Below are 26,587 nucleotides of genomic sequence, written 5' to 3'. Positions count from 1 at the left end.
CAGTATAAATATTAAAATTTTATGTTAAGAAACATATTTATTCATATTGTCACTGCAATTGACGTTGCGTTTTAGAATTTTGAAGATTTTCACTTATGCGCTTTTTTATGTTGGCCCCTTACACCGGTGCATAAGTGAGAGTTCACTGTATATATATATTTGTAACAACATAATTACTTGGAATTCCAAGATCATAACAAATTTGAGTTCATTTTTTATAACAAAATCAGTTTTTAAAAGTATTACTTCATTGAATAATCAAGCTAACAATGGCTTTCTACCTGGAAATTGATACAATTAAGTTTGAACTATAAACTCTCACCTCATCAGGTGAGAATAAATTATTAGAGTTAACTATATTTCTTTAACTGAAGGGCATGGGACGATAGAGAAAATAATGAATGAGAGTCAATATATAATATTAAAGGACTTGAAAATGCCTGAAAACAAAGAAGCATTCTACTTATAAATTTAATAACTTACAATAAGTATAAAGAATTTTATTCGAAAAAATTAGACACTTACAATAAAAATACATATTATGCAAAAGAAAAAGTATTTAGAAATTTTGGGAAAATTCTTTTTTTCTGAACTTGAATAAATTTTTGATATCTATTTTTATATGATCTTGCTGTTAGTTTTTTGAAAGTTGGTGTGAATACAGAAAGTTACTCATAATTTCAAAAGCTTTGAGACCTTCTGCAGATGTTCGGTTGTGTTTCTGTTTTGCTATCTTCATCAAAATCAATAAGCATATCTTAAGACTCTGCAACCTTATCTTGAATAGATCAAAGTTTCAATATTTTTATCAACAGATAAATTAATATCAAATGTGATATTTTAGGCATTTTCACCAAACTATAAATAACCCTCACTAATATTAGGAGTTAGTGCTTCTCTTCTCTAAATGAAATATCCTCAATTTTTTGTAATGTTTGTAGAATTTCTGACCAATCGATGGGAGAGTCTGCTAGCTTCAAAAACTATCTAACCATTTGTGACTTGCCCATTAAAACAAGACAATCCCTACAGGAAAACTAAAGATATTGGAACAATGGAGGATGACTATATCTTTTTCTAAACTAAAAAACTTACTATTATTACTAAATTATTTTCTAATTCTTCAAAATTAAACAAGAAAGAGTTCACCAATTGAATTTGTAGCAGCTCTAAGCAAATCAGTCAATTTTGATTTACAAATTACTCTCAATACTACTAATCACCTTCATAAGAAGTGTAATATTACTTTAAAACATAAATAAGCTTAATTATTATATTATAGAACAGCACAATGTAACAAACACAGCATATTATGAGAAATTCACCATTACGGCAAATTTCAAAATCCTAATATTAAAGATACAAAAATTTTATGTTTATAGCAAGTTAAAAATTATTAGCTTTCAGTTATTATGACAAAATCTTACTTAGGAAATACTTTTTCTGCTTTTTAAGTTAGCAATGCTATACAAAAAACAAAAAAAATTACAGGAAAATAATTTTCATTTCTGATATGAAAAAGGATTTTAAAAAAAACATAATTTACTTCTTACAATGTTAGCCCCTTATTTATGTAATGCAGTGTGTGTACAACCTTTGGTAAAATTATCTCCTAACACAAAAGTTCTATACTTTGTTGCAAGTTAAGTAAAAACCATTATCTTTATGGAGAGAGCCTGTTTGCATCTAAGTGCACACCAAATGGATGCCAAGCTCCCAGTGCGAAGGTCGATCAATATTGTCAACTCTTGAAACGAGGTTGTGCAGCCTCCCTTTTGCTTGCTTTCTTATTAACAACAATAATCAATTAATGAGTAATAAGAATTATTAAATATGAAATCTAAAAATCGTAACAAACATATGTCTTTTTGTACGCATTTAAAGAAACTGATGAAATAATAAATATTGTTTCTTGCAAACAATTTTCTATTAGAGCGAAACAAAAGTAAAAATTCTTTATCTCGCATTTGATTTGTTAAGGGCATCTCAGCATAAGATGCGCCATTATTAGTGGTAAAATCAAATCCAATGCTCTTGCAATGTCATATAGTTGTTTCTCTTTCAAGGACAAATGATCTCCTTATTTATAGAAATATGTTGCCCAATCTAGGATTCCAGTAAGACTACGAAGCCTTTTTTAATAATCATAAAAGATAGCATAAATTAAATTTCTGACTGACATGTTTAACTTTTAAAAGCTTTAACATTGCTTTAAAAGGATATTTGTATAATTTGATTTACAGCACTAATTTTAGAAATCAATCCGTGTACTTCTAAAGAATGTTTTTTGTTGAGAACATCTATTTATCATGCCCTTTTATTTTTCTTCTTGCAATCACTGTTAAAAAAATATTCACAATTAAAAAAAAAAACTTTCACTATTCTTCCTTACAAAAATCTTGTTGTTCAACCATTCATGTAGTACCTAAAAGTTTCTGTCCTTTATTACAGATTCACTTTCTTTACTCTTAAAAAACTATGTAATTCTATCTTAATTCTTTAGACAAAAAGCAGTTTATTCCAGATATATATTTTAAATGAAAATTGTTGTTCAAAATAAAAGAAAAATAAATATGTCGATTAAATTTTTTTAGTAGGTATTCTTACTTCTTCCTTAATATGAAATACACACATTTGCTTATGACTGCTATTTGCTTATTGCTCAGACTTTTCTGCATTTATTTAAATGACTCTTTTCATTATTAATATTGATTTTTTTACAGTGATAATTTTTTTAATTTCAAAAAAACTTTGCATCCTTATTTTACAACTTAAATGCAAATTAAAAAAAAAAAACAATTGAAATGAACATAAAGAAGAAACTGATACATATTAATGCACAATTTATTAATAAACAAAAACAAACAAATGTATGGTATATTACAGAATAATGTACAACTTGCATTTTCAAACTAATTTAAATAAAATGTAATGAATGCAGTTAGTTTCCTTAACAATGCACAAAATATAACACTGGACTGAAAACTAAAGTTTTGAAGTTAATCAACCAATCAAACTGCTTTCCACTTCATTTGACTTCGATTAGGAATTTGAAAATGACCAAAAGGGCATTTGGGTGCATGACACTGAGTACCAAACTTACATAATTTAGGATGAATAAATGGACAAGATTTAGCTGTACACCGTGGATAATATTTGCATACAATTTTGGACTTCTGAATCTTTAGTGGTTTGATAACTGCAATCGGTGCAATAGGATATTTTCGAATACTGCAGTGAGTATAAGGACAGTCTCGTTTGCTACACCTAGCATCGAATTTACAATTAGGATGTATATAAAGACATTTGTCACCAAACTTGCAATTTGGAAAACTTTTGCAAGGTACCGTTGGATGATGATATGCACATTCAACATTATTTTTACACGCAGGCCAGTATTTGCATCGTTCAGCTATCTTCATCTTCTTTTCATCGTTTTGCTCAGGTACTTCATCATAGTCTTCTTCCTCTTCATCAATATCCATAGGCTCTTCTTCAGAAATGATGCTTCTCTTTCTTTTCACCGATGAGAAGTTGACACCATCTAAAGTCACAATAAAATGCGGAGTAACAGCATTTTCTTCTTCAATTTTAACAGGTTTATGGTCACTTGTACTTAACTGATGAGATGAATCTCCATCGAAAATTCCAATTTCAACAGAATTTAAACTTACAATCTTTCTTGATGTAGTATTTTCTGAATTATCAGTATTAGGCTCTTGCATTTCATACTTTACTAACTTAGTATCTTGATCATTAATTAAACCATCAAAAGCCTTTTTTTCCGTGTGAACAATTTCATTGATTTCCCCATCAGGCATTTTGTTTTCAGCCAATTCTATGATAGGAGTTGGTTTATAATAATCTTTTATATTTTTGCCACTTAATACAGACTTTGTAGCATCATTAACAGCTCTTAACAACAGTTTATTAGCTTGAAGCGCAGCAGTAGCTCCACCATATTTCCTTTGGGTAAAACAAACTACACTAGCTACACCACTATATTCTGTCTTGGGGAGCTCAGATGATTTAACTGAAACACTTTCTTTTGTAGGAGCAGTATTGGAAGCTGGTTTCATTCGTTGCATAGGATACACTTTAGCTGACTTTTGCAACGATTGACCATTGGATGAAGTTTTTGATACTTCATTTTTAGAAATATTAGAATCATCTATTTCACGTTTTATTGTAATTTTCTGTTGAACTTTATCAGCAGCACTTAGAGATATATAGGGATTCTCAGGTATTTCCTCATCACTTGACAATGCAATTTTTGAATCTTCAGATTTTTCAGTTTTAGATGTATTTTCTTTATCAGCAGGTGATTCGTTTACCTCTTCCAAGAATAAAGACTCATCTTGTTCTGTCGGATCGTAACTCAAAACATCGTCTTCTTCAATATTTTGCGAATCCAAACTAAGGTTAGATTTAGAACTTTTGGTTTTTCCACCAGTTTTAAATGCACTTACTAAGTCCCAAAGCCAATTAGTAAATTCACCTGTTTGATTTCCCAAAAATAAGGATAAATCTTTTTCCATATGATGTTTGCTGCGTTTATTTGCGATCAAAATCATTATATACTCAGGAAGTTCATCATCAACAAATGTGTTCATTTTCTTCAATTTCTCTTTAATTGAATGTCTAATTTTATCAGTCACTTCACTTTGACTTTTTTCCATTTTTACAGTTAATCAATTAAACAAATGAAAGAAATAGTTATGGATAATGTTCGCAATATTAGAGGATTGCAAAACATTATAGCAAAACTGTTACAACTTGATAGAAAACGAAAGCTATCAAAACCGTTTCCGGCAGCTTCTTTCTATTTACAAGCTGAAGTTGTGTTTCACATACTGTATACTAAAGCTACAAGCAAATTTTATTCAAATGGCTTAAATTTTGTCACATTTTACATTGCGTAATATTTTGTTTACCTTTTGAAGAGTTTAATTGAGACGATTATGACTTTTTTGAATTTATTTAACCCCTTCAACATTCTTGATTAGATTGTTTTTTTTTAATTGTGACTGTGTTATTATTATCAAGTGCTTATTTATCACCTATTTATTATGACAACATTTATTTCTACTGGTATTTGATATTATCTAACAATTGTTCAATATAATAATCGAATAAAAAACGTTCATGTTTATATTAATATTATTATCTTAAAGTTTCATGTATCATTATTTATACAATACTGATCTTTTTCATGCATCTTACTGATCTTTTGAAAGTTTCATGTATGATAATTCATTCATACTGATGACTGATAAGTTAGGGAAAAATAAATTCGAAAGACGATATATAATCCCTTTTGTCATCTTTATAATCTGCAGCAGTACAATAATTTCATCGTTACGAATGTAGCATTTGCAAATTTGAAATATGCTTTTAATCTTAGTTTAAAGAAAGAAAGTTGAGCAATTTTAATAATATTTGTTAAAACGACTTTCGGTGTAATCAAACTTGATCTAACTTTTGTTAACTTACTTGTTTTTAAAATTATTTTTAAAAATTGAAAGCAAGGCTTTGTAAATCTCAACCCGTTTCAAATTTATTTAAAAGTAATTAAAATGTATGAAAGTTGGTAAAAATGAGGAATAATCTCCAAGTCTTGGAAACTTCTGGGCAGTGGCCTGCGAGAAAATTAATAAAAACATCACAGAAAGGGACTAACTCGAAAGGTATAACTCGTAGCCACCCCCAAGCAAACATCTACATGTTTTTTTTTTTTTAAATTGCAAGTTTAAAATCTATTTGACATATTGGCAATTGTAGTTGGTGCTACCGATCACAATACCAAAATATCCGATCCCCATCGCTGAGGTGTCAAATAGATTTTAAACTTGAAATTTTTTTAAGAAAGCAAGTAGATACTTGCCCGGGAGTTTTCTGCGAGTTATACATTTCTAGTTGGTCCCTTTCACTGATGTTTTCTTTAGTTTTTCACAGGCCGCTGCCCTGAAGTTGACAAGACTTGGCGATTATTCTGCTACAAATCAGGATGCGGAAATCTCCCCGAGTTATTTAAAAAATAAAAAAAATTCAGCTTGACTTATAAACTGGGTTTAAGCATTTAAAGTTTTTATACATTGTGTTCATAGAGATCAAACTGCCCAAAAATAATGCATTTAAAAAAAAATTGTCAATTAATCAAAAATTATATCATGACCTTGAGTTGATAGCCTTTTAATGGTAATTTTTCTTTGATCTGATAAATGACATTTGTGATACAGCCTAAAATTTTTATATTTTTTGTGTCTATGAAAATAAATTTTTATAAAAAAAGGAGTTAAAATAAGAGATTTCGACAACAGCTGTAGCCATTTCCTCTTATTATTATTTTTTTTAATGCCTAAACTAATTTTCATTTTAATAAATTCTCTGTGTGATAGAAATATATTTGCTTTTCCTGAAATATGTTAAATTGAATAAATCTCACGGCAACTATTTTAAGTTTCTAAATTAATGAAATGAATTGTTACTTAAAACTTAGTACAAAACTTAACAAAGTTTCTTTTGAGCCCAATACTTGTTAAATGTAAACTTATGTTATTGTTAAATGTAAACTTATGTCTAAAAATAACTTTTAATTTATTTAATGGCAAATAATATATTTTGATTGTGAAATATGCAAGTCATTTAAATAAATTCCATACCGTATTTAATTTTTAGGCAGCATAAAGTGTTCTATGAAATAGAGTTAATATTTTCTGAATATTCTACATATTCCCTCTCCTTGGCTATTTATTTTTTATGCACTCCTAGTTATAGTGTGCAAAAGAATCTATGTGAGATGGCTATTTAATAAATTTATTTATTTAATGTTTTTTTTTGGTGATTTATTTTATTAAAATAAAAGCAATAATATTAAAATAATTGATATCTATATAAAACCAATTACATCACTCAGTGTATTCATTACAGAAAAAAAAAATGGGAGAGAATTTTTCACCCTTTCTCAAAAACAGGGTGAGATATCAAATAGTTAAGTGAGATTTCTAAAAATTAAAAAAACACGCATAGACTTGGAAAAAAATTATTTCTTTTATATAATACATTTTTCACATCTTCTAATTGAATATTTTTGCTGCATCATCATATGGAAAATGTTCTATATCTACTTTTTCATCGGCTATTATTATATTTATTTCGCTGAAAAATATCCGTATTTGTTTCGTTTTGACCGTTTCTACCGACATTTGTTTCATTTTCATTTGTTCGTTACGGAGTAGAAGATGTCGCCTTAACAAGGTATTTGCCCACCTTACATTCATACACAAAATATTTAAACATCTTACATGAAGAAACTTTCCTACGGTGAACACGCAGTTGCAGAGAAATGTGTTCTGAAAGGGGTTCTCCTGTTTGCACCGGTTCTGAACAATACTGATAAATAGGGAAGCTAGATAACAAGGACCGATGTTCAAAATAATGAAAGATCAAGGAAGAAAAGTGAAACGGATTTTATTCAAAGGGACAAAAGACAAAATTTTTTCCAAAATTTGTGCATTTTGAAATTGATTAATAGAGTGCACGAACTTCTCGCGTTAATCGTTTTTTATTGCGAGAAAAGAAAAAAATAGGCAAGATTTTCGCGCTGTAGTGAAGACACTGATCACTGCAATACAGCTTCATTGCATTACTTTCTTTACAACCATTGATCCAGAATGGCGTACAACCATTTTGTTTTCCTGTACAGAAAATTAGTTTTGTTACATGTTAATCAATTGAGATACTGTTATGAGCAACATACTTTTTTAATACAAATTTGCCAAAAATGTAGCAAATCAGTTAAAGGTTTAATGCAATTTATAAATACAGATAATTAACTGTCAAAATTTCCAAAGCCATACTCAAGGTGAGGAAGAAAGGGTCCCAGAGTGCTGTATAAATTATAGACAAAGAATTCAGTATTTTTTAAAAGAAAAATGAAGAGAATTTCTATATATATATATATCTAAAAACTACAATTTTGAGTAAAGGTTCTTCAAGTAGTTTACTAATTATAAATCTCAGATATGTTTGCATATTGAGTAAGATCCATAAATTCTGTAATCAGGCCCTTAAAACCTGTGTTTAACCTTGCTTGTCTGTACACATTTTCACTGGTCTGTTTACATGCTTCTATTCGAAGTAAACAGATAATAAAAACTTAAAAAAGTATGAAGCAAAATTAATTTAACAAACGCAATATTTAAATTTTCATAAACTAATAAAAACTGCAATGGATATTTATACAATTTGAAATTTCGTCATTATTTAATCGCTGGGTCGAACGATTTAAATTTATACATTTATCATGAGTAAATCATTATATTAAGCATTAAAAAAATTAAATTGAAATTTGATTTAAAGTAGCAGAGAATGTGTAATATTCACAATTATGATATTGTGTGCTATTTTGTGACAGAAACTCAGACAAAAGCAAAATTCATTTTTAATTTTTATATCTGTTAAAAAAATAATCTCTTAATTTCTGCACAAACATTGTGTGATTTATTGATGTATGAATATAGGTATTTATTCAAAGTTACAAGTTGCTGTGACAATTCAAATGCTGGCTTTGACTGTTGAGTTAAACTCAAGTTGTATACATAACCTTGCCATGCCAATACACATTTAACCAGAATTATTAATGAATAAGTTAACTTCTTACCTTTTTTTTGCTTTATTTTTAGGAATTATTATTATTGAAATTTTAAAAAACAGGAAAAAAATTTACTTCCTCTTTTGTGCTTACACCATCATAAAATTATAAATTCTTTTGAAGGTTTTATTTCTTTAGAGGGGAAAAAATGATTCTGCATTACACTGTGATATCCTAATTATAATTTTGTACACATCCTAATTATAATTTGGTTCTTTATATATCTTATCATCTCTTATAAAATTTCTTTTTCTAAGAGATTTTAATGCTCTTTAAAATCTCTAAAAGACATTTTAGTGCTTTTTAAATTTGCTCATGAATGATTCAAGTGTAAAATTTTTCCAATTCTAATGTTTAGTTTTTACTTTCATCACAGACACTGAAATTTAGTTTAAATTCAAACACAATTGCTAATTGCTGATGCACAAATTTTGAAAAACACACTAAATTTACTTTATTTGAAGCTGTAGATATTTTGATAATTTGTATTCAAATTTTTGTTGCAGAGCATCAGCATGTACGATACAATCCTCTAAATGATAAATGGGTATTAGTTTCACCTCATCGTGCCAGAAGACCTTGGCAAGGACAAGTAGAAAAAGCATTAGAAAAAGATATTCCTTCTCACGATCCTGATAATCCATTATGTCCTGGTGCAAAAAGAGCAAGTGGTGAAGTATGTTTTACTTGTTATTGATAATGAGTTTTTTGCTTTGAAGTTTTTAGAAAAGAAATTGATGGAATTTACTTTGACTGTCGATGTTAGAATATTTTGTATGCATTTAAATTTATTTTTTAAGTATTAAGAATTAAATTATTATTAAGTATTAAATTTATTTATTGTGAGAGACTTTGTATTTCTTGCTAAAAACATTTTTTAGTCTTCAACTTTTTGAAGATGAACCTAAATGAGTTACATTAGTCTTTTTAATAAGGATTGAGCAGAACAATGGAAAAAAAAACACTTTTTTCCCTTTATTTAAATTAAAAGTGGTATGACAGAAAATTATTAAAAAAAAGAGAACTACTATTTTATTACTTTGTAAACATATTATCAGTTCATCATAACGTTACTTTATTACTATATTTGCAGCTTAATATAGCACATCAATATTAAAAATATGAAAATTTTTAATTAATTTAGATAAAAATATTAATTATTAAAAATGTATGCATAATTTTTTGTTTCTTTTATTTCTAAGGGTACAAGTGCTTGCTTTTGACCTCTCAATTCTTGTAGTTTTATCCTAGAAAGCTAAACTTAAATCAGTTGTAAATCTAAAATTAATCATTCAACTAACTGACTATGATTTAAAAATCAATAAGTATATTTGAGAACCAGTGTATTAATAAAGTACTTTATAGTATATTTGAGAATAAAATGATGATAATTATTTGAGTATAAGTATGTTTGAGAATAAAATTTTTATCCAATGCAGTGCTGTTATCTACTGTAATATATTTGGCAAATTGAACTTCAGTGTAATTGCAGAAATCAGAAAAACTGTACCTTCCAAATGAACTTACCTCAAGGAATGCAGTTTCCATAATATTCAAATTTCATGAAATTGTCAGTTAAATTTCTATTTGCAATTACTTGAATACATCATCTGGGAAGAAAACGAGTTCCATGTCTTGATCCTCATCCCTTACCTCCCCTCCTCTTTCAGTTGTATAAGAATGTGTCACAATATTTCCCCCTTTCTTAATATTTTGTCGTATTTAATTGTCAAAAGTATATTTTTTTAATTTTCACAATGCTTTTTTTTTAGAGCTATTTTAAAAGTTTTAAATCTATTTGAGGATCAAGACAGAAACTAACATACTTCTTTCTTCTATGACTCTTCACCTGCTAATGGTGAAAGCATGCAAAGTGTTGTGCCATAGGTAGAGAGAGTTCTGCTCTATGCCACCTGTAGTCCAATTTGATCGCCAATTTATTTTTGGTTACAGAAAACTTTTATTATAATATTTTCATCAAAGATACTATTTAACAGTAATGGAGAAAGATAATACTATTTAATTTTCGTTTAAAATTTAAATTTTTATTACTTTGTATGTTTTTTTTTAAAAATAATCCGGCATAAATTTCAAAAGTTTTCTGTTTTATCTGAAAGTTAATTTTAAGCTCTGAAATCAGTAATTTATTTCTTTTATGTGTTATTGGTAATTACTAAAACTTAAATTTATGTCATGTGTTCTTTTGTATTTAATTTGTTTCTAATTTATGTGTGTGTAATATTTGATTTTTTTTTCATTTAACATATTTATACCTGCCAACTTTCAACCTTCTCAAAGATGATTTTCCCAAGTGGTAGTAAATTAAAATTGAATGACAGTCATGTGCAGAAATATATTTTATAGTTTGTAAGAGCTTAAACACATCATCGTATGATTATCATACTTTTATATGAATGTTTAATTTATTTATATGCAGTAAGGGTCAAAGTTATTTTAAATTAAATTTGTAAGTCCGCAAAATAAAAGAAAGCACAAGCTTTACTAACACTGGGCAGCCATTATGAGCATTACATATTCCCTAGCTTTGAAATTTCTCTAACTTCTTAAATTTAATTTTTTTATGTATTCTTAGTCCTGCTATAATTAAATTGAATCAATTATTGAATTTTCATCCCATTTTATAAAGAGAGAATGCAAAGATTTTTGTTTTCAATACTGTAACATATAACTTGTTTTTTCAATACAAGTGTATAACTAATTATTACTTATTGTTACAACAAGTGAGTATCAAAATCTATTTTTAATCTTTCTTTCTTCAACCATATGAAACATTGGCATATATTTTATTAGGTTTACTTTAATTTCTAACAAATTCTTTGTCCATAAATCTTTAGCCAGATTATTTAAAATTTAATGTTAATAATGTGAGTTTGGCTTTATTTTTTATCTGTATTATTTTTTTATAATTGACCAATTCTTGGACCTTTCGCCATACTTCTAGCATCTGTTAGCAAGTAAGCATTCACTAGGAACTTGAATTTGCGGAAAAGTGTTACAAAAATTCTATAAAAAAGAATGCTTAAAAAAAAAGCTGTCTTGGTCTCTGTAAAACAGATTGTCTGATAATCTCTGGGCATAATATTTTTCAAGTTATAAATGTTGCCATGTATGTTAATTTTAAAAATGCTGCATAATAAAGAAGGGTAATTTTCTTTGTTTGATCATATCTCAGATATTTCCCTATTTTAATTCAAAAGCAATGTACTGAATTGCACTATAATTATCTTGCACGATAACCACATTAAGTTTGTAATTAAAATTTTACACAAAATGTATAAAAGTTGGCAGCTGTACATGTTTTACAGACATTTGATTTTTTTCTTCTTATTTTTGTTATAGATTAATCCATTTTATGAAAGTACTTATGTTTTTCCAAATGATTTTCCTGCTCTTTTGGAAACTGTTCCTGATCCAGGTATTTTTATTACATTTTTATGTAGCATAATGAAATCGTATTTTAATGACTTGAAGCCGTTAAAAACATAGAAAATAATTTTAGAAGAAGTAACACAACTTTTTCATTAACTAATTGCTTTTTAATGGTGCTAGTAATTAAAAATACATTCGCCTTTAACATTTTAAGCTCCGTTTTAACTTTAAAAAAGTGGATAAGTATGTAAGAGGTAGATGGCTGCTTATTCAGTTGTGATTGAAGACTATCTCAGCAATTTATTTGGTTTATTTGATCATTTTTTTTAATCACATTGACTGAGCTAAAGGTGTCATCTGTGTGGTATTAAATAAAATATGGATTTTATTTATATTTTTTTAGGGTGCGTAGCATTTTTAAAAAGTGCTTAAAGGTGCTTATTTTTGATTTACGTTTTTTGAAAGCCCTTAAAAGTGCTTTTTTTATTCAGTGTTTGTAAAAAGTGCTTAAATTTCTATCTTTTAAAAAGAAATTTTTTCTTTGCCGTGGCGATAGTCGTCATGAATTACAAACAAATGCATGATTTTCACAATTTTCTCTGCAATATTTATCAGAAACTAGTTATTTTTATCATGATAATGTAAATTTGAAAATGTTTTTAAATTTTGTTGATTTTATGTTCATAAAATAAAGAACTTAAAACGATAAAAAAAAATTTATTTATTACAACACATATCTTAATTATGATTGTTTTTTTTTGGAAAGTGATTAAAAATATTCCTTGAGTGCTTAAAATGTACTTGAAAGGTGCTTATTTTTGTTGAAAAATCTTGCTACGCACCCTGTTTTTAAATATGCAACACTTATTTGTATTCATTTGTAAAGGACCAGCTGACCATCCTTTATTTGTATCAAGTTCAGCTAAAGGTGTTTGCCGTGTGATGTGTTTTCACCCAAAGTCAAATACAACTTTGCCTTTGATGTCTGTGCAAGAAATTCTTGAAGTGATCAACACATGGATCAAAGAAATGGTAGAACTTGGAGCAAAGTTTAAATGGGTTCAGGTGAGAATTTAATTGCCTTACGTTTTTAAAATATGTTCTCAAGAATTTTAAAAAACTTATTCATTTTTATATATGCTGTAATTTTCAGGAAAGAAAATGCTTAACCCCTTATTGAACTTATTTATAGCTAATTAAAATTGATTTGAAAATAAATATTAAATTCTATTCAACAGTATTTGTCAACTATTCATTTGTCAATCTTACATAAATTTATCAATGAAGATCATGTTTTTTCCTCTATTATTATGGTATGTTTTCTTTTTGATTGATCAATTTTATATGCTTATATTATATAGAGTTGAGGAGATCTTGTTAGGACAATTTTTATGAATTTGCCAAGAAAGTTACTAGTTCGAAAAAGTTAATTAAAAGTTATTTCTCAATTTGAACCTGTCTAATATTTATTTTTGTTATTAAATTTGGAATGTGTCTCTTCATTTTGAGTAATGCATAAACTAATTTAGATATATTTCTTTTTCAATGTTTTTGAAAGCTATATTTGTCTAAAGCAGTACCTTGACATAGGGTTATTTTTGATTAATTATATTATCTTTCGTCACTTATAAAAAAGAGTAAGTAAAATTGAAAGGGCACTAATTTTTATCTAAAAAAACTTTCTTGAGTAAATAATCTTAATGTTTATTTTAATTAAGACTAAAATCTAATAAACGTTGATTTATACTTGACAGTAGAACTATGTTCCAATAATGTAAAAAAAAGGCAAGTTGTGTTAAGTTTAACGACAAAGTTAGATGTTTATTGTGTAATTAAGTGTTATATAATGCAAATTTTTATTTTACAGATTTTTGAGAACAAAGGGGAAATAATGGGTTGCTCAAATCCTCATCCTCACTGCCAAGTTTGTAATTATATTTATTGTTTTATAATATATTTTATTTAATAGTTGAAAATTATAACTTTTCTTACTTTTATTATTCTACTCTCTTTGTTTTCTTTCATTTCTTTCTCACAGTTCTTATTTTTATCAGCAATCATTATATTCTTCTGTATTCCTTATCACTACTTAAAATTGATCCTTATTTCATTGTTACATTTTCATTTTGTTAAGTATTCTGTGTGGTAGATTGTTGTTTTATTTAAGTGATATTTTCCTCAATTTTAAAATATTTGTTAATTAGTTGATGCTATTCATTAAACTAGCATAGATATCAAAGTATTCAAATATCTTTTCATGTACCTACTTTTTTTCCTTCAGTTGTTTTACCATATGATATTCATCCAGTGTATATTTTAGGAGAAATTTGGACCCATTAGTTATGGTTTCTTTCACAAAATTTTTATCATTTAACACACACACAGAATAGCTCTTTGTTCAAAAGAAACCTTCTCAAAATATTTTGTTGCAAAAATGGACCCTTATAAAATTTTTATTTTGAAAAATGAAGTCAATGTTGTCTTTAATTCATAATTTTAAAACTAAAATTCATAGAAAGACATGGTTTTTGTGGCATTTTTTTTTCCATGAAAACTGAACCTTTTTTCATAAAATTATTATTAGATTTTTCGCAATTTTACTAAAACAGGCTTTTCACAAAAATTCTGAACAGATTTCTGGTTTTTGTGATTTTCCATGAAATTAGGATCCTATTTTCACAAAATTGGAAGGTATCTTTTTGTAACCTTTTTAAATATTAAGTCAATAGGGTAGTCTTTTTTATTTTAAGAATTTTCACTGTAAGAATTCTTAGCATACAAGATAATGGTATTATACCGAGGCACAATTAGGTATACATAATTATTACTCTGTAGTAATGCAAAAGAGTCTACAAATTTAATATCCAATTTGCCATTATTATGAATATCCTATACACTTAATTAAAATATGTGGACAACATCGTAATATTCGCTACAAAAAGACTATTTTATTCATTGCTTATTTAAATAAATGTTTTAAAGGTGTATTTATGTTCTTGCAATAACTGTTTTGTCTCACATTTTTTAAAACTAAATGAAATGCTTATTATTATACTATTTTTAAAAAGCCTTATTAGCTTAAGTGATCAAAAATTCACATTTAGCAAGTTAGTAATGTTTTTATTTAAATTTGTACCTTTTAAAAAGATTTTTAAATTCACCTTTTTATTTACTTTAAAACAAGCTTTTAGATAGAGTATCATTTTAAATTCTATTTTTATAAACAAGTTTAAAAACATCCATATTTTTTTCTAAATTTCTCAGGTCAAGTATTGAAAAGATTTATTAAGCTATGTAATATAACATTTTATTTATTTTTACTTCTTTGTTTAAAATCAAATAGATCTGGGCAAGCTCATTTTTACCTGATGAACCTAGAATAGAAGATATCCAGCAAAGAAATTATTTTTCTAAGAATAAGGTTCCTTTACTTATAGAATATTTGAAAGAAGAACTTTTAAGAAAGGTAAATTTTAATTTTGCAATTTATCTGGTGTTAAGATCACATGAAAATATAAAAAAATGAAAGAGTGGTTTTACTTTGTAATATTGTCACATTTTCGAGTATTTAAAATAATGTACCTTACATTTAAAATACATTATTTTTGCAACTCGATTTTTTCATATTTTGCAGTTTAGTTATTCACTTTTTAATAACTAGGATATAAAATTCCTTTTTTTCTTTTCTTTTTTTTGCATTGGGAAATTTTTTGAAGACGGAATTGTTTTATTTGTATGTGGGCAAGATTCTGTTTTTTTTTTCTTTTGTTACACTAAGTATGTAGTTAATATCAAAACTTACAATTAATGCTATTGCTGCATTAAAAAATGGTCAAGGTAATTCATTTTATAAGCCTAGTATTAACAACCAAAATTAAAACTTATTAAGTTTATTTGTTCTGAAAATCAATTTATTTCAAATCATAGAAATTCCACATATATAGTATACTGAATACATAGAAACCTCTGAGCAATGGCCCCTTGTAGTATCATGTTAGTGTGATATTTGTTAAGAGGTGTTATGCTCCAGATTTGTAATCTTATTGAAATTTTTTTTATACAATTCTTTATCATTATTACTAGAAAAGGTTTGGATGATACAAACATTTTCTAGAACATCAGACTAATTTTTCATTTAAGAGTCATTTTGATCCATTTCGCTGACTTCTATTGTTATTGATGTGTCATCTACTGTCTAAGACAGAGATAGTAAACCTTTTTCGATTAGTGTACCTGTAAAATTATGTTTTTTATATGTTTAGTGTACCACTTGTTATTTTTCTTTTTAAAAATATTCTTTGAATTACTGTACTTTGATTCCAAACTATAGAATTACATTGAGTGCATATTTGTGTATTAATTATTAAATTGCTTCAAGTAGAAAACAAACAGTATTTGAAAAATATCCTACTTTAATAAAATAAAATATGACTTAATAAAATATTATAAAGTGTTCAACCTTTATGATAAACATTAGAATATACTTCAAGCAATTGATATTAAATATTTTTAATTAATTATAAATAAGAAAAAACAGATTCAGAGCATATTATTTACAGCCTTGATTTTTTTCCCTTTAAATGCTTGATTTTTTTCTCTTTTAACTGCTTCTGAATGAATAAGATTTTTACTTTTAAAAATGAATTACTGTAACATTGTACATGAACTATTCAACTGATTCGGCTCAAAGTTCATATTTTGTCATGTAAAATTACATACTTTAAAATTATGTAGAAAAAATGCATACCTTACAATTCGGTTGAAAACAAAAATTGCATGAAACGTAATCTACAATCAAATTTGCTTGAAATAATTATCTGTGGCATAGATCATTGTATACCTAATTTGCTACGGGTAACACATGTCACATGACTGAAAAGGAGAACTTCTTTCACAAATACTTCAGGAATTAGTGAACTAATTTTGATGTGATTATTTTTATTTGATGTTGCTCACTAAAATATTGTTCTCTGTGGCTTAATTAACTAAGCATTCTTATTCCAAGTTAAAAAAAAATTTCTTAGTCGCATGATGTGAAAACAGCAACTCTCATTAATGAAAACAAAATAGCTTATTATAAAAATTTTTATCACTTATATTATCAAACTTTACAAGAAATTAGTATCAAAATTGGTTCATTACTTTCTGATACATTTATGCTATAAATTTAAATTTTTACATAGAGTTAGCATGAGCCGTGAGGAACTAAATTATCAATCTCCCTTAGCAAAACTAATTATTCAACTCTTAACTTGTTAATCATCTACGATAATACTTAAGGACAATTCACCATGACATAATCACTAGTTTTTTCTAATAGTTTTTACTAGCCGCATGGATCCCCTCGCCTAATTAAAATATACTAATACTAAAAGGAAAAGGTTAGTTGTTCCAGTAGATTTTAATAGTTGACATTGTATGGATTATAATTTAGGGTCTCTGCCATATTTTTGTGTGATTACATTTGTAGTATGAATAAATTATAATTCTTTGCAATTTATAGTTTTGAGATTAAAGTAAGCCTTCATTTCAATAAAAATTATCAAATTCAGTTGGATTTTGTGGATATATGTTAGTGTTTCGGGCAGATGCAGAAAATTTTTAAATCAGTTTCATATCTTTTATCTTAGGTTTTAGTTCTATTATTCGTAAAAACTGTTTCTCTTATATTTTATTTACTCTTGTCTATTTCATTCTGCCATGTGGTAAATTCTTCTGTAAGCAGAGAAAAAATCTACATAAATAACACTTTTCCCTATTTATTCTTCTATTACATGATCAATGGTACAAAGTATCCTTATAAACATGTATTTTATTCAACATTGAAATAAATTTAACAAGAAAAATGGTATGAAATTAAAATGTCTGAAATAAAGCCTAAATTTTTTTACAATATGTACTTATGTCTTCATTAACACACAACATCCTTCAAGAATTAATATCTAAGCATTTTGTATAGTTAAAATAAAAGAAATAACCAGGGTGTATAAAAATCATGATTTTTTAAAAAAAATCAAAAAAATCGGATTTTTTTGATTTTAATCGGATTTTTTTGATTTTAATCATGATTTTTTTATAATTTCAATTCTATGGAATATAATCAATTTTGTGTACCATAGATTTAAAGTTGTATTGTATTACTATTGTTACTTATGGTATACATTGGAAATAAACATTACTAACCATTATCAACAAAATATTTCTTAATAATTTAAAAGCAAAAGGTGAAATAAGAAATAAACAATAACAAAGTGATTTCAAACTACAAATCAAGAAAGAAATTGTTTATCAAACAATATGTGATAATTATTAATTCTACATCTACAATATCAAATTATTTAAACAATCATTTAATTAGTTTTATTTAAAGATTTAAACATAAGGACTAATTTAGCTGCCTTTTCTACACCCAATTGATTCCGTAGTTTAGTATGTACAAGTCCAAAAGTGGAAAACATCCTCTCTATCCCTGCAGTTGTTCCTTTTGCAGTACATAACAACTGTATTGCATCAAACTCTTTTTGACCTACACAGTTCTTTAGAAGCGCAATTGATTTCCACCATTCCAAGATGTTTAAAGATTCTAGAGATTCTTTATCAAACAAAGTTCCATTAAACGGAGGAGAGCGTACAATGAATTTTAGCAAAATACTTAATAAGGAGGTTTCTCCATACTTTTCTTTAACAAAGTTTACAGCTTGATCTTTTTCATTTAGTGTTAAACATTGTACTTCAGAATTAGGATCCAAGAGGTAAGCTAGGAAATGAGCTGGTGTTAACGCTTGTTCATATCGTTTAGTAAAAAAATTTTTGCAGCAATTATTATTAGAATCTTTCAGAGTTTCCTTTAAATTTTTCCAGATGTTGACAACATTTGATAAACTACAATTATCTTTTTGCATTTTATCTAATGCTACAGAAATGGGTTTTAACATTAAAAGCATATCTTCTGCATTTCTTTTAATTGCCATATTCATGACTTTTGACCTGATATTGGTGTCGATATCATCCCTATTATCCTCACAAACTTGCATGAAAGTTGACCAATTCTTGATGTAGCTTTCTAATGAATCACACATAGAATTCCAGCGCACTTCAGTTGGCCGAATTAATCCAGTACCTTTAAGCTCATTGTATTTAGCTCTAATTATTTGATGATGTTGTTGTTTTTGTTTTGTAATGTTCCATGCTGCTATCATAGCTGTAATCATATGTAAACTGTTCAATGAACTATAAATATAATATGTAAACTGTTTTTAAAAGCAAATGAGTCACATTGAAAGTAGAAATGTTGAATTATATGAGTGAGATCTGAGAAATATATAGAACAGTCTACTTACTTGTTTATGTTTGAAACTTAGAAAAATATACAAAAAATGTTCAAGACTATACACAAAATTGTTTTTTTTTGTGATTAAAATCAGTGATTTTTTTAAAAAAAATCATTTGATTTAAATCATGATTTTAATCAATGATTTTAATCATTTGATTAAAATCATTTACACCCTGGAAATAACTAAATGATTTCAAGGAACTTCCTAAATTCAGTTAAAAATAATGAAAGAAAACAAATTCACCAATCTAACAAGTAGTTTAAAGTTTTTTCTCTACTGTGGCACTAAAACTATAAGGGCTATAGTTGCCATTTTGCCACACATTGAAAAAAAAAGACATTGCATTTTTTTAGATCTAACATTAGAATGGTAACTCTTTATATATTTTCAGTGATTTTAATACATCTTTAAATGTTAAGTTATTTATAATGAATGTAAATAATCATGTTAAAAACTGAGGTTCTTAATTTTTGAACTTTATTTAGGATCGCATTGTTGTTGAAAATGATTACTGGGTTGCCTTAGTTCCTTATTGGGCCGTTTGGCCTTATGAAACCATGCTTTTGCCTAAAAGGCATGTTCTTAGACTTCCTGATTTGAATGAAGATGAAAAATCTTGTAAGTAATTATTTTCAGTTTTGTTCATTTCTGTGTATTAAAAGATTTGTCTACTTTTATTGTAATATTTTTAGTTTGGTTGTTATCGTTGCACTAAAACAACATCTATGGGTTATTGTCAACAGTCCGGAATTTCTCCTAAATGATGATCCAAAGATATTACTTTCACATGCATTCACTACACTAACACAATCTTGGTAGAAGGGCAAATGAAGCAAATAATTCCCTTGTCTCCACATCCCACCTGCATAGACTTTTCAGATACTGAAACAGTTAAGAAATTACATTAAAGTGAATTCTGAACCACTGATAAACATGACTATTTAAGTAGTGAAAATATTTTATTAGGAACTAAAATTCAATGTGAAAAGTTTTAAACCAAACTTTTGATAAGTTATGTAAGTGATATAAGATATCCCTAAAGTCTTAATGTATATGAGACTAAATTTATTGCACCTTTTAATAAAAACATCTCATCTAAGGTTTCACAAGTTTTTATTCTTGTTTGAAGTGGTCCTGATTTTCAATGAAAAATAGCATTTTGTCCTGATTCTTAGCTTTTTGTCTTGATATTCCTGATTTTTGTGTTTTTTTAGAACATCACAGTTTCTTAGAATGCAAATGCAGATTTTGAAATAATCAATTTGAAGAATTGAAATGATTGTATTTTTAGACCAACGTCAAAGGGGTGAACAAAACCTCAAAGAGAATTTCAATTGATAATGCTTTTAAAAATTGCAAAATTCTTTGATTGCAAATGCAGCTTTTAAATAATTAATTTGAAGAATGGAAATGTTTTTGATCCTACATCTTTTAATTCAATTAGTAACGCTTGTAAAAATCACAAAATTCGATAGTTTGGACTTAGGGACCATCCACTAGTTTCTGACTTATACCCTCAGAATTAATTAATTCAAACTTTTCGAGAATTTAGTCATTTTATCAACAAAAAAAAATTTCAGTTAACAATTTTATAGTATTAAATTTCTATGATGGTTAATAAGCAGGGGTCACATGCTTATTTATTATTTTTGTATAATGCAGCAACTTTTCTTGTGGTGTTTTGTAATTTCATAATTATTATTTTGTCTCTTTCATTTAACTTAAAAATTATCGATTCTAAACAAAATTGTGATCATATCGCAGAATTTTGTGTAAATGGTGAATTGAACGACTCTAATTTCTTTAAATTAATATTGTACAGAAATGTTATTAGCATATTCGTGTGTTTCCGTTTCGAGATTGTTTTTTTTTTTTTTTTTTTTTTTTTTTTTTTTTTTTTTTTTTTTTTTTTTTTTTNTGCGTTTCTTGTTTTTCAGTGGCGCCATCTATGGCCAAGAATTCGACTTCTGCCGCACCATTCACACAACCACAATCCCATTTATAGGGCGGGTCACATTCACAAACATAAAGGAGAAAGGACATAGAACACACAGAGAGAGAAAGAAACACCCATGCCTTGCCAGGGATTCGAACCCAGGACCTTTCTGATGCAAGGACAGTTCCCTTCCCCCTACACAGGCCGGTCGGCTTCGAGATTGTTATAATCTTATTAAAAATTTATTTGATTAAGAAAGTCTTGAACTCGACTGCAAATTTTAATTAAATATTGGTATGTGAGAACATTACTTGATTGATACTTGTTACTTTAATGCAACAATGGTATCAAAAATTTCTTTCTCCATATATATAGTATTACATTATAATAAGTTGTTGTAGTGCTCCATTTTACTGGAAACTTTAAAATTTTTTGTACTAAATAAAGTTATTTTAAAACTAATAATAGTATCTATGCTTTTTAATTTGACATTTTCGATTGTCCTGATCTTTTCTTTTTCCCACTGCAAAGCCTTTTGAATTGCTAAAAATTTAATGTTTCCTGGGACGTAAACAAAGAATGTTAGTGTATTATGTTGGTATTACCTTATTAAAAAGGCATTATGTCAGCATAAAATTGTGAAGTAAAATGTCTCAATTTGACTTATAAGTAGTTCTCAATTTAAATTATAAGGAACATACTATGAGTTATTTCATTTTTTTAAAAAGGAAATTATTTTATTAAGAATTTTTTTAAGTAAATATAAATTATATTTAAGTTGAATTTTAATTTTCAATGATAGTCTAATTTTCTTTCAAGTTTACACAATTTAATTATGCTTTTCTTTATGAATTCCATTAATATTCATATAATTTATTCTTTTTAGCTTTAGCTGTTATTATGAAGCAGTTACTAACAAAATATGATAATTTGTTTGAGACTTCTTTTCCTTATTCTATGGGATGGCATGGTATGCTTTTTTTAACTGATAATCTTTGTAATTCTAACTCCTTTCTTTTCTTTCTCCCCCTTTCTTTCCAATATCTAACTGCATGGAATTGTACTTTTTGCCGATATTTTTTCCCTTTTAATTGCCCCAACTTGTGCTGTTATTTAGTAGAAATTCCAAGATTTTCTTAAATTATTACCTGGAAAAAAATTCTAAGAAACAACTTTATTACAAATTGCTACCTTTAAAAAATGTTTCTTAACGCTTTATTGCTACAAGAACTTCATTTGTATCTTGCTCTCTTAAACAATAATTGTATTTAGGATGAAAAAAATATTCTTCTTATTATCATTGAATTTATTCTTGTATGAAAGCTACAGCAATACGCATTCAATTGTCTTATTTGATTCTACAATATTCTTATTATTATTGAATTTATTCTTGTATGAAAGCTACAAAAGTACACTTTAAATAGTTCTATTTGATTCTACAATATAGCCTTACTAATGTGAATCGTTTCATTTGTCAAAATCAATGATTATCAAAACACAATAGGTTATAGAACTAAATTTAAATCAAGCTTTGACCTAATGTTTGGTCAAAAAGTAAAAGTGGTAAGTGTTATAACATGTGTTGCACAAAAATAAAATAAAATTTGGTCATTAACTTGCCAGTACATAATAAAACTTCAATGTACTTGAATCAAATAATGTAGAAAAGGGAAGAAGTTCAGCTCTTATAATACGTAACTAATGCAGAAAACTGCTCAGTTAGGTATTCTACATCAAGAAACAACTTACAGGGTGAGCAACATGCTCAGCTTTAGCAAAGCATCACATGTATTAAGATCCAACACATGCTAATAGGAAGCTACGTGACAGTCAGGAAGTACATCACTTGTGAATCAGTTGCTAGACAACTCTACATGTTAGGTATGGTGCCTGCCGCCATTTTATTCTTTCTATGTTAAAATGTGTTAACAGATTTAATCAAAATGTCTGATATAAAATGTATTCCCAGAGAAATATCTTAGTAATTCAATACCAACAATAAATATAAAGAGAAAACTTTTTTTTTCTCCTCCCGAACCTTAGTTTGGAGAAGAAACGGATGCAAACCTGTTTCAAGAACCTCTACTGCTGTGTCCCTAAATGTTGTTTTTTCTTTAAGGTAGAGGTGCACAACCTTTTTGAGTGAAGGGCCGCACGCATGTCTAGTCATGTTAGCGGCAAATATGATAATTTTTATATAAATATTAGTGTTACAAGCACTTAATATTTTTATCAATAAACTTAATAACATATTTGCAAAAAATTAAAAGCTTTTAATTATTTGAATTTATTTAAAACTAAAAAAACTTATACTTATTTTTAAAAAACTTTCTCAATTTTTCACAATAATTAATTTATCAAACATATATAGATATACATAAATATTAGGGGGGATATAAGTTCTAACCAAAAAGAAGCTTTCAGTATGAAATGCAAAAAATATACGCATTTTAGAGTAATATAAATTTGAATTAAATATTTTAATTTAAGAAAATTTATAATGTTTAAACAAAAACCAAATTAATAGAATTTCTTTTATTGCGTTTAGAAGTTCCCGCGGGCCACACATCAACAGTTGGTGGGCCGCAGGTTGTTCACCCCTACTTTAAGGAATGCAAAATTTTTGTGGCACCAAACCTTGTGGGACTGGTTTACATTATGTCCATGGAAGCTAGTCTTTTTCAGTTTTGCATATTGAATATCTTTTTTTTTCAAAGCTTTTCATTTCTACTATGACTTTAAACTGAAAAATTTATGCACATATAGGTAATTAAGGGGAGCAAAATTATTTAAAACAGATTATGGAAATCCCTTAAAACAGTAATTTTTATCACTGAACCGTAGGACTGTAACTTTGACTATAAAATCATAATAACAGATAAATCATAATGTGAACATTTCTACAATGGACATAACTGTTTTTTTTTATATCTGTAGAAAAATATTGCTAGAGATTGACATTCTACGAAAATAGTGAAAAATGAAATCAAATATTTATAAATAAGCATTACTAAGGACTGAGTTTATATAATTATATTTTAATTGTTATAAATCTTAAAAAGAATATCTATTGCAAAGTAATTAGTTTTTATAGATTTAACATAAATGTTTTTGTTCAGGAGCTCCTACAGGAAGTAATGAAGAGGATTACTCTCATTGGCAACTTCATGCATCTTATTATCCTCCACTATTACGTTCAGCAACTGTTAAGAAATTTATGGTTGGATATGAAATGCTTGCACAAGCTCAACGAGATTTAACTGCTGAACAGGTATAAGAATTCTTTGTATTATTTTCCCTGCAATGAATCAACTGTAATATTTATCATTAAAACAAATTATTTTGGATGCTTTTTATAGTATATTTAGGAAACACTGTTATTTAAATCCAACTAAAGTATAGTGATTGCTTTTTTTCTCAATGGTGTGACGATTCAATATCCTGAACAGATTTCAATCTTTACCTCTTGATGCTCTGGTTTTCCAGTTCTGAATGTTAGGTATTTTGTGATCTTGCTCAAGGCAAGTTGTTTTTGTTGTTTTTATTTTTAGTAGTTCGGTCATCACGTATGATTACTTTGGCCATAAAAAACCTTTTTGACGTTTCTGTTTTCGACAAGGTGTTCTATCCAATTTAAATCTTCATTTTATTTTATGAATTTCATGATATCTAGTTCTTTATAACTCTCATACAGTTATGAATTTGTCCTTCTATGCCAAATACCATAGTTTTGTATTCCTTTTAGAATACTTTGAAATATTTTTCTTTAATTTTTTTAATTTATTCTCATCTTTTTGAGTGAGTGTCCATGTTTATAAAATATATTTAGTGATTATACTTTAAAATATATATCCGAAAAAATTCTGATTGCTTTATACTTTGTTGACAAATATGTTGTAACCTACTGGCAAAATGTTTACCATAGTTTTAAAATATAGAGATAATTATAATATGCTCTAAATAAATTATAAAGGTTAAAACTTGAGGTAGTTTTGTGTATTTTTTAAAATCCTTGTTTTCTTTTGAATGGAATCTGGCGTTAAATTTAAGAGATGCTTTTTTTCTGGTAGATTTTTCCAGTTGTTCTTTTTTTTAAAATTCTATAGCTTCTTTTGATCATTCCTGTGTTAAACAGTGATTCCGTTAGAGTTTGGAAATTATGGGTCCTTTGGACACAGGACTTCCACATTTTTGGGTCCTTTTTTAAGTGAGTCTGTAGTTACAATATAAGTTTTCAATCTATCCATATATTAATATTAACATTCATAATATTATTTTATCTATTGATAGATAAAGCAAAGAATTTCAAATAAAAAAAATCATATTTGATATATCAAGGCTTTTAATTAAGACTGCAAGCAACAATTATTTTGATTTGATACTAAGAATTATTTCATTTTCTCTTTAACTCTAATTCTCTCTCAATAACAAAGGAAAAGAAGTTTTTGTCCATCTAAACATTTTCTTTCCCTGCACTTGAAAATTACCTATCCCAGAGGATGTGGCATAACTTATTTTTTGCACCCCCTCTATAAATTTTGATCTATATGATGCATTATAGCATGTAAGCATAATTACTGATTAATCATATAATTCATGCGATAAATCACATTTGAAGTAAATTGATTCTGTTAATGTTAATTTAGATACTTTTATTGAAATCTTTTTTAGGCTGCTGAAAAATTGAGAAATCTGTCTGAGCAACATTATAAGTTATGCAACAAATGACAAGAAATAAGTGTTTAAAGATTCTGAAAACAGTTATTTTGTAAATCAATTTTTAATTTACTAAAATGTTATTTGAAAATTATCATTATACCAGAATTATATATAAAACTATTTCTTAGATACTTAATAATTTTTATACAAATAAAAATATTTTAATAAGTATGTAAGTTTTGCATCATTTTCTTAAGTGAAAAATTATTCATTTAGAAATTATTTATCATGGTGGCTTTCAAAGATTATTGAAAATATGTTACCATCTGTATCCAAATGAGTTGAAGTTGTTTTATAGATAATAATAACATTACTATTTTTCTATTTAATGTCTGTGTTAAAGTATGAAGGAAGAAAAAAATTTTTTTTGTCTGAGTCTATGCTAATGTGTAGTGCAATAGTCTGCTATCAATAGCATTTCTCATTAAATGCATTCAGATTGTAAAAGTTTGAATTTTAAAAAAAAATTCTATCTTTTGAAGAAAAACATATTTAACATGATGAAAAACCCAAATTTTTGCATTTTTTTTTTTTTTTAAAGTTTTATATTTTTAA

The 26,587-nt window shown here is 27.1% G+C and overlaps 2 protein-coding genes across 2 annotated transcripts; one reads left to right on the top strand and one right to left on the bottom strand.

Annotated features, from left to right (window-relative positions):
- Positions 1-2,826: 2,826 nt before the first annotated feature.
- Positions 2,827-4,808, bottom strand: LOC107448460 (zinc finger CCCH domain-containing protein 14). Its single transcript, XM_016063655.3, has one exon. The coding sequence runs from the start codon at positions 4,677-4,679 to the stop codon at positions 3,012-3,014; it is 1,668 nt and encodes a 555-aa protein (XP_015919141.1). The 5' UTR covers positions 4,680-4,808; the 3' UTR covers positions 2,827-3,011.
- Positions 4,809-4,885: 77 nt separating this feature from the next.
- On the top strand, positions 4,886-26,203 carry LOC107448462 (Galactose-1-phosphate uridylyltransferase). Its single transcript, XM_016063657.3, has 10 exons — positions 4,886-5,091; positions 9,160-9,329; positions 12,014-12,089; positions 12,930-13,108; positions 13,911-13,967; positions 15,387-15,509; positions 19,863-19,995; positions 22,200-22,283; positions 24,433-24,584; positions 25,985-26,203. The coding sequence occupies exons 1-10, from the start codon at positions 5,070-5,072 to the stop codon at positions 26,039-26,041; spliced, it is 1,053 nt and encodes a 350-aa protein (XP_015919143.1). The 5' UTR covers positions 4,886-5,069; the 3' UTR covers positions 26,042-26,203.
- The last annotated feature ends 384 nt before the right edge of the window (positions 26,204-26,587 follow it).

This window comes from Parasteatoda tepidariorum, chromosome 3 (assembly GCF_043381705.1).
Source record: "Parasteatoda tepidariorum isolate YZ-2023 chromosome 3, CAS_Ptep_4.0, whole genome shotgun sequence".
NCBI classification, from domain to species: domain Eukaryota; kingdom Metazoa; phylum Arthropoda; class Arachnida; order Araneae; family Theridiidae; genus Parasteatoda; species Parasteatoda tepidariorum.
The sequence above is the reverse complement of the archived record's forward strand: the minus strand, read 5'-3'. Positions and strand labels throughout refer to the sequence as shown.